Source organism: Cherax quadricarinatus, chromosome 9 (assembly GCF_038502225.1).
Source record: "Cherax quadricarinatus isolate ZL_2023a chromosome 9, ASM3850222v1, whole genome shotgun sequence".
NCBI classification, from domain to species: Eukaryota; Metazoa; Arthropoda; class Malacostraca; order Decapoda; family Parastacidae; genus Cherax; species Cherax quadricarinatus.
In genome coordinates, this window is record NC_091300.1 from 8,620,431 (window position 1) to 8,632,930 (window position 12,500).

At 47.7% G+C, this 12,500-nt stretch overlaps 1 protein-coding gene across 1 annotated transcript in view; it reads left to right on the forward strand.

Annotated features, from left to right (window-relative positions):
- LOC138852482 (uncharacterized) overlaps positions 1-2,999 on the forward strand; it is a gene marked incomplete at its 5' end in the record, with an annotated part of 9,509 nt that extends 6,510 nt beyond the window's left edge. The window contains 2 exons of the mRNA XM_070083464.1: positions 2,068-2,218; positions 2,904-2,999. Of these exons, the coding sequence (XP_069939565.1) occupies positions 2,068-2,218; positions 2,904-2,999 (247 nt within the window). The remainder of the gene's footprint in view (positions 1-2,067; positions 2,219-2,903) is intronic.
- Positions 3,000-12,500: the final 9,501 nt, after the last annotated feature.

A 12,500-nucleotide genomic window follows, 5' to 3' on the forward strand; every position in this document is an offset into this window, starting at 1 on the left:
TTGCAATAAGGTTAATAAATCCAGGATTTGCAAAAAGGTTAATAAAAATAGCGGTTGCAAAAAGGTCAATAAAGCCAGGGGGCTGAAATAAGATCAGTAAATCCAGGGATGGCAATAATGTCAATAAAACAAGGGGTTGCAATAAGGTCAATAAAACTATGGGGCTGAAATAAGGTCACTAAGACCAGGGAGCTGCAATAAGCTCAATAAAACCAGGGCTGCAATAAGATCAATAAAATCAGAGGTTGGAATAAGGTCAATAAAATCAGTGAGCTGAAATAAGGCCAATAGAACTAAGAAGTTGCAATAAGATCAATAAAACGAGAGAGTTTCAATAAGGTCAATGAAACCAGGGGGCTGCATAATGTCAGTAAAACCAGAATGCTGCAATAAGGCCACTAAAACCAGGGGGCTGCAATAAGGCCAATAAAATTAGGGGCTGTAATAAGTTCAATAAAACCATGTGATGTAATAAAGTCAATAAAACCAAGGGGCTGCAATAAGGTCAATAAAACCAGGGGCTGCAATAAGGTCAATAAAACTAGGGGACTGCAATAAGGTCAATAAAGCCAGGGGGCTGCAGCAAAATCAATAAAACCAGTGGGCTGCAATAAGGTCAATAAAATCAGGGGTTGCAATAGGGTCAATAAAACCCATGGTCTGCAATAAGGTCAATAAAACCATTGGGCTGCAATATGGTCAATAAAACCACGGAGCTTCAGGAAAGTCAATAAAACCACGGGGCTGTAATAAGGTCAATAAAACCACGGGGCTGTAATAAGGTCAATAAAACCAGGGGTTGCAATATGGTCAATAAAACCGGGGGGTTGCAATAAGGTTGTAAGGAATGAAGCCTGTTTCAACATTCTCCCTTTAAAAATAAAAAAGAGGCTTCCAAGGGACCTCCTCCCTTCCTCCCTCTCCCTTCCCCTCCCTCTATCCCTTGACTCCCCTTTAAGGGGTAACTTGAGGTAGGTGAAGGGCTCTTGATCCGTGGAATTGGAGCTACCCTTCCCATTCCCTCCTACCTCGCATCAAGTTCGATTACCTTCCCGTTCCTACTGTCAACCACAACTACTAGTACTACTACAACCAACTACCAGTACTATTATAACCACAACTACTAGTACTATTATAACCACAACTACCAGTACTATTATAACTACAACTACTAGTACTATTATAGCCACAACTACCAGTGCTTTCATAACCACAATTACCAGTACTATTATAACCACAACTACCAGAACTACTACAACCACAACTATCATTACTTCTACAACCACAACTACCAGCAGTACCACAACTACCAGTACGTTCATAACCACAATTACCAGTACTATTATAACCACAACTACCAGAACTACTACAACCGCAACTACCATTACTACTACAACCACAACTACGAGTACTACCACAACTACCAGCAGTACCACAACTACCATTACTAATATATCTCAGATCATCATACTGACAGTAATAAGGAAATGTGTAAAAAATTTTGACTCTCTCCCTCTCTCTCTCTCTCTCTCTCTCTCTCTCTCTCTCTCTCTCTCTCTCTCTCTGATCTCTGACACTGAGATCTCTCTCAGTGTCAGAGATCAGTAATAACGGTCAGGACCAGAATAAACCATGTATGATCAAGGTCACTGGTGACCTGATCCTCGGACAACTTGACAGAATGAAACCCAACATGTCACAGGTCTCTGAAACCCAACATGTCACAGGTCTCTGAAACCCAACATGTCACAGGTCTCTGAAACCCAACATGTCACAGGTCTCTGAAACCCAACATGTCACAGGTCTCTGAAACCCAACATGTCACAGGTCTCTGAAACCCAACATGTCACAGGTCTCTGAAACCCAACATGTCACAGGTCTCTGAAACCCAACATGTCACAGGTCTCTGAAACCCAATTTGTCACAGGTCTCTGATGAGCAGTCTTCAAAGTTTCTAAATAAACGCAAGCAGGAAGTTAACAAATCATTAGCTAGTGTCTGCAACAGGTCACTACAAACAGGTATTCCTGATAAGCGGAAAATGTTAAATGCGACACCCATTTACAGAGGGGGAGGCAGCTTCTTATCTTCAAATTATAGACCAATCAGCGTAGCCTCATTTACGGGGAAGCTGTTGGAAACAGTAATTATTGATGTGTTTGGAAGTCACACTGAAAGAAATAATTTGATGAATGATGCTCAGAACGGGTTTGCAAAGGTAATTTCTTGCCTCGCGAATTGTCTAATTTTTTTTTTTATTAAAGTGTTCGAGGCGGTGAACCAAGAGAAACAACACAATATTGTGTATATGTATTTCAGTAAGCTCTTTGAGAGAGTTTCACGCAATAGTCTGATAAAGAAAGTCGCGGCACATGGTATTGCAGGAGTAATTCTCTCCTAGGTCGAGGCATGGTTAACGGATAGGCAACAGTTTCTTTAACGGGGATAAATCAGAATGGAGCCCGGTTACTAGTGGATATCAACAGGGGGTCACTGTTGGGACCCTTGTTGTTCATAATCTACATTGAAAAAGAGATGAATAGCGACATTAGTAACTTCGCCGAGGACACTAAATGAAGTCGTGAAATAATTTGTAATAAATACACTAGAGCACTACAGGATGACCTGAATAGTCTGGTGTGGTGGTCGAAGATGTGGCAGACAAGTGCAAGGTTTTAATCCTAGGAAACGGAAATAACTAATGTTTATCAGCTAAACAATGTAATTCTTAGTCAGACTGAATGTTAATAAAATATTAGGAATTCTGGTTGGCAGAAATTTAATACTAAGACAACAGTGCACAAGAGTTCGTAATAAAGCCTTCAGGTCAAATTTCAACTTTATATACATTTGCTAAAGCCTCGTTTAGATTATGCTGCTCAGTTCTGGTCTCCATTTTACAGGATGGACATAACTGCCCTGGAAAACATACAGAGAAGGACGGCCAAGTTGATCACTTATCAGAAATCTTTCCTACGAAGGTAGAGTTTAGAGTTTAATTTAATTATAACAATAACGAAAGGTGTATTAGGGGAAATATGACGAAAGTTTACAAATGGAAGATAGGAATAAATAAAGGGGATATAAATAGCGTGCTGAAAATATCCAGACAGGACTCGCAACAATGGACTCAAGTTTGAGAAATTTGGCAAGAGAGTGTTAGACATTGCTAGGTAGACGAGTGTTAGACACTGCCATGTAGACGAGTGTAAGACACTGCCAGGTAGACGAGTGTAAGACACTGCCAGGTAGACGAGTGTAAGACACTGCCAGGTAGACGAGTGTAACACACTGCCAGGTAGACGAGTGGAAGACACTGTCAGGTAGACGAGTGGAAGACACTGCCAGGTAGACGAGTGGAAGACACTGCCAGGTAGACGAGTATAAGACACTGCCAGGTAGACTAGTGTAAGACACTGCCAGGTAGACGAGTGTAAGACACTGCCAGGTAGACGAGTGGAAGACACTGCCAGGTAGACGAGTGTAACACACTTCCAGGTAGACGAGTGTAAGACACTGCCAGGTAGACGAGTGTAAGACACTGCCAGGTAGACGAGTGGAAGACACTGCCAGGTAGACGAGTGTAAGACACTGCCAGGTAGACGAGTGTAAGACACTGCCAGGTAGACGAGTGGAAGACACTGCCAGGTAGACGAGTGTAAGACACTGCCAGGTAGACGAGTGTAAGACACTGCCAGGTAGACGAGTGGAAGACACTGCCAGGTAAACGAGTGCAAGACACTGCCAGGTAGACGAGTGGAAGACACTGCCAGGTAGACGAGTGGAAGACACTGCCAGGTAGACGAGTGGAAGACACTGCCAGGTAAACGAGTGCAAGACACTGCCAGGTAGACGAGTGGAAGACACTGCCAGGTAGACGAGTGGAAGACACTGCCAGGTAGACGAGTGGAAGACACTGCCAGGTAGACGAGTGTAAGACACTGCCAGGTAGACGAGTGGAAGACACTGCCAGGTAGACGAGTGTAAGACACTGCCAGGTAGACGAGTGTAAGACACTGCCAGGTAGACGAGTGTAAGACACTGCCAGGTAGACGAGTGTAAGACACTGCCAGGTAGACGAGTGGAAGACACTGCCAGGTAGACGAGTGTAAGACACTGCCAGGTAGACGAGTGTAAGACACTGCCAGGTAGACGAGTGTAAGACACTGCCAGGTAGACGAGTGTAAGACACTGCCAGGTAGACGAGTATAAGACACTGCCAGGTAGACTAGTGTAAGACACTGCCAGGTAGACGAGTGCAAGACACTGCCAGGTAGACGAGTATAAGACACTGCCAGGTAGACGAGTGTAAGACACTGCCAGGTAGACGAGTGCAAGACACTGCCAGGTAGACGAGTATAAGACACTGCCAGGTAGACGAGTGTAAGACACTGCCAGGTAGACGAGTGCAAGACACTGCCAGGTAGACGAGTGTAAGACACTGCCAGGTAGACGAGTGTAAGACACTGCCAGGTAGACGAGTGTAAGACACTGCCAGGTAGACGAGTGTAAGACACTGCCAGGTAGACGAGTGGAAGACACTGCCAGGTAGACGAGTGTAAGACACTGCCAGGTAGACGAGTGTAAGACACTGCCAGGTAGACGAGTGTAAGACACTGCCAGGTAGACGAGTGTAAGACACTGCCAGGTAGACGAGTGTAAGACACTGCCAGGTAGACGAGTGTAAGACACTGCCAGGTAGACGAGTGTAAGACACTGCCAGGTAGACGAGTGTAAGACACTGCCAGGTAGACGAGTGTAAGACACTGCCAGGTAGACGAGTGGAAGACACTGCCAGGTAGACGAGTGGAAGACACTGCAGGTAGACGAGTGTAAGAACGAGTGGAAGACACAAGACACTGCCAGGTAGACGAGTGCAAGACACTGCCAGGTAGACGAGTGGAAGACACTGCCAGGTAGACGAGTGGAAGACACTGCCAGGTAGACGAGTGTAAGACACTGCCAGGTAGACGAGTGTAAGACACTGCCAGGTAGACGAGTGTAAGACACTGCCAGGTAGACGAGTGTAAGACACTGCCAGGTAGACGAGTGTAAGACACTGCCAGGTAGACGAGTGTAAGACACTGCCAGGTAGACGAGTGGAAGACACTGCCAGGTAGACGAGTGTAAGACACTGCCAGGTAGACGAGTGTAAGACACTGCCAGGTAGACGAGTGTAAGACACTGCCAGGTAGACGAGTGGAAGACACTGCCAGGTAGACGAGGTAAGACACAGGTAGACTAGTGTAAGACACTGCCAGGTAGACGAGTGCAAGACACTGCCAGGTAGACGAGTATAAGACACTGCCAGGTAGACGAGTGTAAGACACTGCCAGGTAGACGAGTGTAAGACACTGCCAGGTAGACGAGTGTAAGACTGCCAGGTAGACGAGTGTAAGACACTGCCAGTGTAAGACACTGCCAGGTAGACGAGTGTAAGACACTGCCAGGTAGACAAGTGTAAGACACTGCCAGGTAGACGAGTGTAAGACACTGCCAGGTAGACGAGTAAGACACTGTAGACGAGTGTAAGACACTGCCAGGTAGACGAGGTAAGACGAGTAGACACTGCCAGGTGTAAGACACTGCCAGGTAGACGAGTGTAAGACTGCCAGGTAGACGAGTAAGACACTGCCAGGTAGACGAGTGTAAGACACTGCCACTGCCAGGTAGACGAGTGTAAGACACTGCCAGGTAGACGAGTGTAAGACACTGCCAGGTAGACGAGTGTAAGACACTGCCAGGTAGACGAGTGTAAGACACTGCCAGGTAGACGAGTGTAAGACACTGTCAGGTAGACGAGTGGAAGACACTGCCAGGTAGACGAGTGTAAGACATTGCCAGGTAGACGAGTGTAAGACACTGCCAGGTAGACGAGTGTAAGACACTGCCAGGTAGACGAGTGTAAGACACTGCCAGGTAGACGAGTGGAAGACACTGTCAGGTAGACGAGTGGAAGACACTGCCAGGTAGACGAGTGTAAGACACTGCCAGGTAGACGAGTGTAAGACACTGCCAGGTAGACGAGTGTAAGACACTGCCAGGTAGACGAGTGTAAGACACTGCCAGGTAGACGAGTGTAAGACACTGCCAGGTAGACGAGTGTAAGACACTGTCAGGTAGACGAGTGTAAGACAAGACACTGCCAGGTAGACGAGTGTAAGACACTGCCAGGTAGACGAGTGTAAGACACTGCCAGGTAGACGAGTGTAAGACACTGCCAGGTAGACGAGTGTAAGACACTGCCAGGTAGACGAGTGTAAGACACTGCCAGGTAGACGAGTGTAAGACACTGCCAGGTAGACGAGTGTAAGACACTGCCAGGTAGACGAGTGTAAGACACTGCCAGGTAGACGAGTGTAAGACACTGCCAGGTAGACGAGTGTAAGACACTGCCAGGTAGACGAGTGTAAGACACTGCCAGGTAGACGAGTGTAAGACACTGCCAGGTAGACGAGTGTAAGACACTGCCAGGTAGACGAGTGTAAGACACTGCCAGGTAGACGAGTGTAAGACACTGCCAGGTAGACGAGTGTAAGACACTGCCAGGTAGACGAGTGTAAGACACTGCCAGGTAGACGAGTGTAAGACACTGCCAGGTAGACGAGTGTAAGACACTGCCAGGTAGACGAGTGTAAGACACTGCCAGGTAGACGAGTGTAAGACACTGCCAGGTAGACGAGTGTAAGACACTGCCAGGTAGACGAGTGGAAGACACTGCCAGGTAGACGAGTGGAAGACACTGCCAGGTAGACGAGTGTAACACACTGCCAGGTAGACGAGTGGAAGACACTGCCAGGTAGACGAGTGTAAGACACTGCCAGGTAGACGAGTGCAAGACACTGTCAGGTAGACGAGTGTAAGACACTGCCAGGTAGACGAGTGCAAGACACTGCCAGGTAGACGAGTGTAAGACACTGCCAGGTAGACGAGTGTAAGACACTGCCAGGTAGACGAGTGGAAGACACTGCCAGGTAGACGAGTGTAAGACACGAGTGTAAGACACTGCCAGGTAGACGAGTGTAAGACACTGCCAGGTAGACGAGTGTAAGACACTGCCAGGTAGACGAGTGTGAAGACACTGCCAGGTAGAAGAGTGGAAGACACTGCCAGGTAGACGAATGTAAGACACTGCTAGGTAGACGAGTGTAAGACACTGCCAGGTAGACGAGTGTAAGACACTGCCAGGTAGACGAGTGTAAGACACTGCCAGGTAGACGAGTGTAAGACACTGCCAGGTAGACGAGTGTAAGACACTGCCAGGTAGACGAGTGTAAGACACTGCCAGGTAGACGAGTGTAAGACACTGCCAGGTAGACGAGTGTAAGACACTGCCAGGTAGACGAGTGTAAGACACTGCCAGGTAGACGAGTGTAAGACACTGCCAGGTAGACGAGTGTAAGACACTGCCAGGTAGACGAGTGTAAGACACTGCCAGGTAGACGAGTGTAAGACACTGCCAGGTAGACGAGTGTAAGACACTGCCAGGTAGACGAGTGTAAGACACTGCCAGGTAGACGAGTGTAAGACACTGCCAGGTAGACGAGTGTAAGACACTGCCAGGTAGACGAGTGTAAGACACTGCCAGGTAGACGAGTGGAAGACACTGCCAGGTAGACGAGTGTACTGCCAGGTAGACGAGTGTAAGACACTGCCAGGTAGACGAGTGTAAGACACTGCCAGGTAGACGAGTGTAAGACACTGCCAGGTAGACGAACGTAAGACACTGCCAGGTAGACGAGTGTAAGACACTGCCAGGTAGACGAGTGTAAGACACTGCCAGGTAGACAGGTAGACGAGTGGAAGACACTGCCAGTGTAGACGAGTAGACGAGTGGAAGACACTGCCAGGTAGACGAGTGTAAGACACTGCCAGGTAGACTGCCAGGTAGACGAGTGTAAGACACTGCCAGGTAGACGACTGTAAGACACTGCCAGGTAGACGAGTGTAAGACACTGCCAGGTAGACGAGTGGAAGACACTGACACTGTCAGGTAGACGAGTGTAAGACACTGCCAGGTAGACGAGTGGAAGACACTGCCAGGTAGACGAGTAAGACACTGCCAGGTAGACGAGTGTAAGACACTGCCAGGTAGACGAGTGTAAGACACTGCCAGGTAGACGAGTGTAAGACACTGCCAGGTAGACGAGTGCAAGACACTGCCAGGTAGACGTGTGTAAGACACTGCCAGGTAGACGAGTGCAAGACACTGCCAGGTAGACGAGTGCAAGACACTGCCAGGTAGACGAGTGGAAGACACTGCCAGGTAGACGAGTGTAAGACACTGCCAGGTAGACGAGTGGAAGACACTGTCAGGTAGACGAGTGGAAGACACTGCCAGGTAGACGAGTGTAAGACACTGCCAGGTAGACGAGTGTAAGACACTGCCAGGTAGACGAGTGGAAGACACTGTCAGGTAGACGAGTGGAAGACACTGCCAGGTAGACGAGTGCAAGACACTGCCAGGTAGACGAGTGTAAGACACTGCCAGGTAGACGAGTGCAAGACACTGCCAGGTAGACGAGTGCAAGACACTGCCAGGTAGACGAGTGGAAGACACTGCCAGGTAGACGAGTGTAAGACACTGCCAGGTAGACGAGTGTAAGACACTGCCAGGTAGACGAGTGCAAGACACTGCCAGGTAGACGAGTGCAAGACACTGCCAGGTAGACGAGTGCAAGACACTGCCAGGTAGACGAGTGCAAGACACTGCCAGGTAGACGAGTGTAAGACACTGCCAGGTAGACGAGTGTAAGACACTGCCAGGTAGACGAGTGTAAGACACTGCCAGGTAGACGAGTGTAAGACACTGCCAGGTAGACGAGTGCAAGACACTGCCAGGTAGACGAGTGTAAGACACTGCCAGGTAGACGAGTGTAAGACACTGCCAGGTAGACGAGTGTAAGACACTGCCAGGTAGACGAGTGCAAGACACTGCCAGGTAGACGAGTGGAAGACACTGCCAGGTAGACGAGTGCAAGACACTGCCAGGTAGACGAGTGCAAGACACTGCCAGGTAGACGAGTGCAAGACACTGCCATGTAGACGAGTGTAAGACACTGCCAGGTAGACGAGTGGAAGACACTGCCAGGTAGACGAGTGTAAGACACTGCCAGGTAGACGAGTGTAAGACACTGCCATGTAGACGAGTGTAAGACACTGCCAGGTAGACGAGTGTAAGACACTGCCAGGTAGACGAGTGCAAGACACTGCCAGGTAGACGAGTGGAAGACACTGCCAGGTAGACGAGTGCAAGACACTGCCAGGTAGACGAGTGCAAGACACTGCCAGGTAGACGAGTGCAAGACACTGCCAGGTAGACGAGTGGAAGACACTGCCAGGTAGACGAGTGGAAGACACTGCCAGGTAGACGAGTGCAAGACACTGCCAGGTAGACGAGTGTAAGACACTGCCAGGTCGCCTCAGGGAGGTGAGAACTCTGAGTTGCTTTAAATAGAAAGATGAAAAGTTATGTGAAGTGGGTGCGAGCTGGACGTGCCTAGCACGGGTTAATAGGCCTCCTGCAGTGTCCCCTCACTCTTATGTTCTTATATTAATGATATTACAACGGCAAGATAGGGAAAGGTAGGAGAGGGGATGGGAGGGGAAGGGAGGGGAAGGAAAGAGGGAGGGAAAGAGGGAGGGGGAAGAGAGGACTGGCTGGACATAATATGCAAATCTCTGAGTTGAAATTTAAAACTTGAAGCTGAGAGACAATTTGTAAATTGCTTGTGACGCTGAATAGAATTCTGGACGTTGAATCACGTACATGTGTGTGTGTGTGTGTGTGTGTGTGTGTGTGTGTGTGTGTGTGTGTGTGTGTGTGTGTGTGTGTGTGTGTGTGTGTGTGTGTGTGTGTGTGTGTGTGTGTGGGTGTGTGTGTGTGTGTGTGTGTGTGTGTGTGTGTGTGTGTGTGTGTGTGTGTGTGTGTGTGTGTGTGTGTGTGTGTGTGTGTGTGTGTGTGTGTGTGTGTGTGTGTGTGTGTGTGTGTGTGTGTGTGTGTGTGTGTGTGTGTGTGTGTGTGTGTGTGTGTGTGTGTGTGTGTGTGTGTGTGTGTGTGTGACTCTCTCCAATAAGCATCACAACCATTGCACATTCTTGAATACATAAACAGAATACAAGTTCCTGAATTATTTGTACACTGCTAAAGAATATGCAACTATTAAGGCCACTTTTAAAGTAATATATATATATATATATATATATATATATATATATATATATATATATATATATATATATATATATATATATATATATATATATATATATATATATATATATATATATACATATATATATATATATATATATATATATACACACACACGCAGACACATATATATTAACAGTTCCAGTGAGCGACATAATGAAATCATCGTGGCTGGTACCGTAGACTTCCACGCAGCTGCCAATATTCTTCTCCTTCAAGTGCGTGGTAATTATTTTGAACCTCTTCCACTTTCATTTCCAATTCAACAGCCTATCAGTCCCTCAGATCTCTCTCTCTCTCTTTCTCTCTCTCTGTCTCTCTCTCTTAGAGACAACGTCGTGTGCTGGTTCTCTATGAAGAGCAATTTTGACTTAGTGCCAGGCTAGGGAAAGGAGTTTCGCCTCTCTGTATACGGGATATAAAGGTAAAAAATCCGGCAAGTGAGAGAGAGAGATACCCGAGGAGAGACAGCGGTTTCCCGGAGATTATTTCCAGGTTATTACTGCTCTGAGGTTGAAGTATCTCCGTCTTGTAGCGAGGTATCCCGGTCTTGTAATGTAGTATTCCGGTCTTGTAGCGAGGTATCCCGGTCTTGTAATGTAGTATTCCGGTCTTGTAGCGTGGTATCCCGGTCTTGTAATGTAGTATTTCGGTCTTGTAGCGAGGTATCCCGGTCTTGTAATGTAGTATTCCGGTCTTGTAGCGAGGTATCCCGGTCTTGTAATGTAGTATTCCGGTCTTGTAGCGAGGTATCCCGGTCTTGTAATGTAGTATTCCGGTCTTGTAGCGTGGTATCCAGGTCTTGTAGCGTGGTATCCCGGTCTTGTAATGTAGTATTCCGGTCTTGTAGCTAGGTATCCCGGTCTTGTAATGTAGTATTCCGGTCTTGTAGCTAGGTATCCCGGTCTTGTAGAGTGGTACCCCAATAATGTGTGTGTGTGTGTGTATGTGTGTGTGTGTGTGTGTGTTTGTGTGTATGTGTGTTTGTGTGTGTGTAAGTGTGTACTCACCTAGTTGTACTCACCTAGTTGAGGTTGCGGGGGTCGAGTCCGAGCTCCTGGCCCCGCCTCTTCACTGATCGCTACTAGGTCACTCTCCCTGAGCCGTGAGCTTTATCATACCTCTGCTTAAAGCTATGTATGGATCCTGCCTCCACTACATCGCTTCCCAAACTATTCCACTTACTGACTACTCTGTGGCTGAAGAAATACTTCCTAACATCCCTGTGATTCATCTGTGTCTTCAACTTCCAACTGTGTCCCCTTGTTACTGTGTCCAATCTCTGGAACATCCTGTCTTTGTCCACCTTGTCAATTCCTCTCAGTATTTTGTATGTCGTTATCATGTCCCCCCTATCTCTCCTGTCCTCCAGTGTCGTCAGGTTGATTTCCCTTAACCTCTCCTCGTAGGACATACCTCTTAGCTCTGGGACTAGTCTTGTTGCAAACCTTTGCACTTTCTCTAGTTTCTTTACGTGCTTGGCTAGGTGTGGGTTCCAAACTGGTGCCGCATACTCCAATATGGGCCTAACGTACACGGTGTACAGGGTCCTGAATGATTCCTTATTAAGATGTCGGAATGCTGTTCTGAGGTTCGCTAGGCGCCCATATGCTGCAGCAGTTATTTGGTTGATGTGCGCTTCAGGAGATGTGCCCGGTGTTATACTCACCCCAAGATCTTTTTCCTTGAGTGAGGTTTGTAGTCTCTGGCCCCCCTAGACTGTACTCCGTCTGCGGTCTTCTTTGCCCTTCCCCAATCTTCATGACTTTGCACTTGGTGGGATTGAACTCCAGGAGCCAATTGCTGGACCAGGTCTGCAGCCTGTCCAGATCCCTTTGTAGTTCTGCCTGGTCTTCGATCGAGTGAATTCTTCTCATCAACTTCACGTTATCTGCAAACAGGGACACCTCAGAGTCTATTCCTTCCGTCATGTCGTTCACAAATACCAGAAACAGCACTGGTCCTAGGACTGACCCCTGTGGGACCCCGCTGGTCACAGGTGCCCACTCTGACACCTCGCCACGTACCATGACTCGCTGCTGTCTTCCTGACAAGTATTCCCTGATCCATTGTAGTGCCTTCCCTGTTATCCCTGCTTGGTCCTCCAGTTTTTGCACCAATCTCTTGTGTGGAACTGTGTCAAACGCCTTCTTGCAGTCCAAGAATATGCAATCCACCCACCCCTCTCTCTCTTGTCTTACTGCTGTCACCATGTCATAGAACTCCAGTAGGTTTGTGACACAGGATTTCCCGTCCCTGAAACCATGTTGGCTGCTGTTGATGAGAT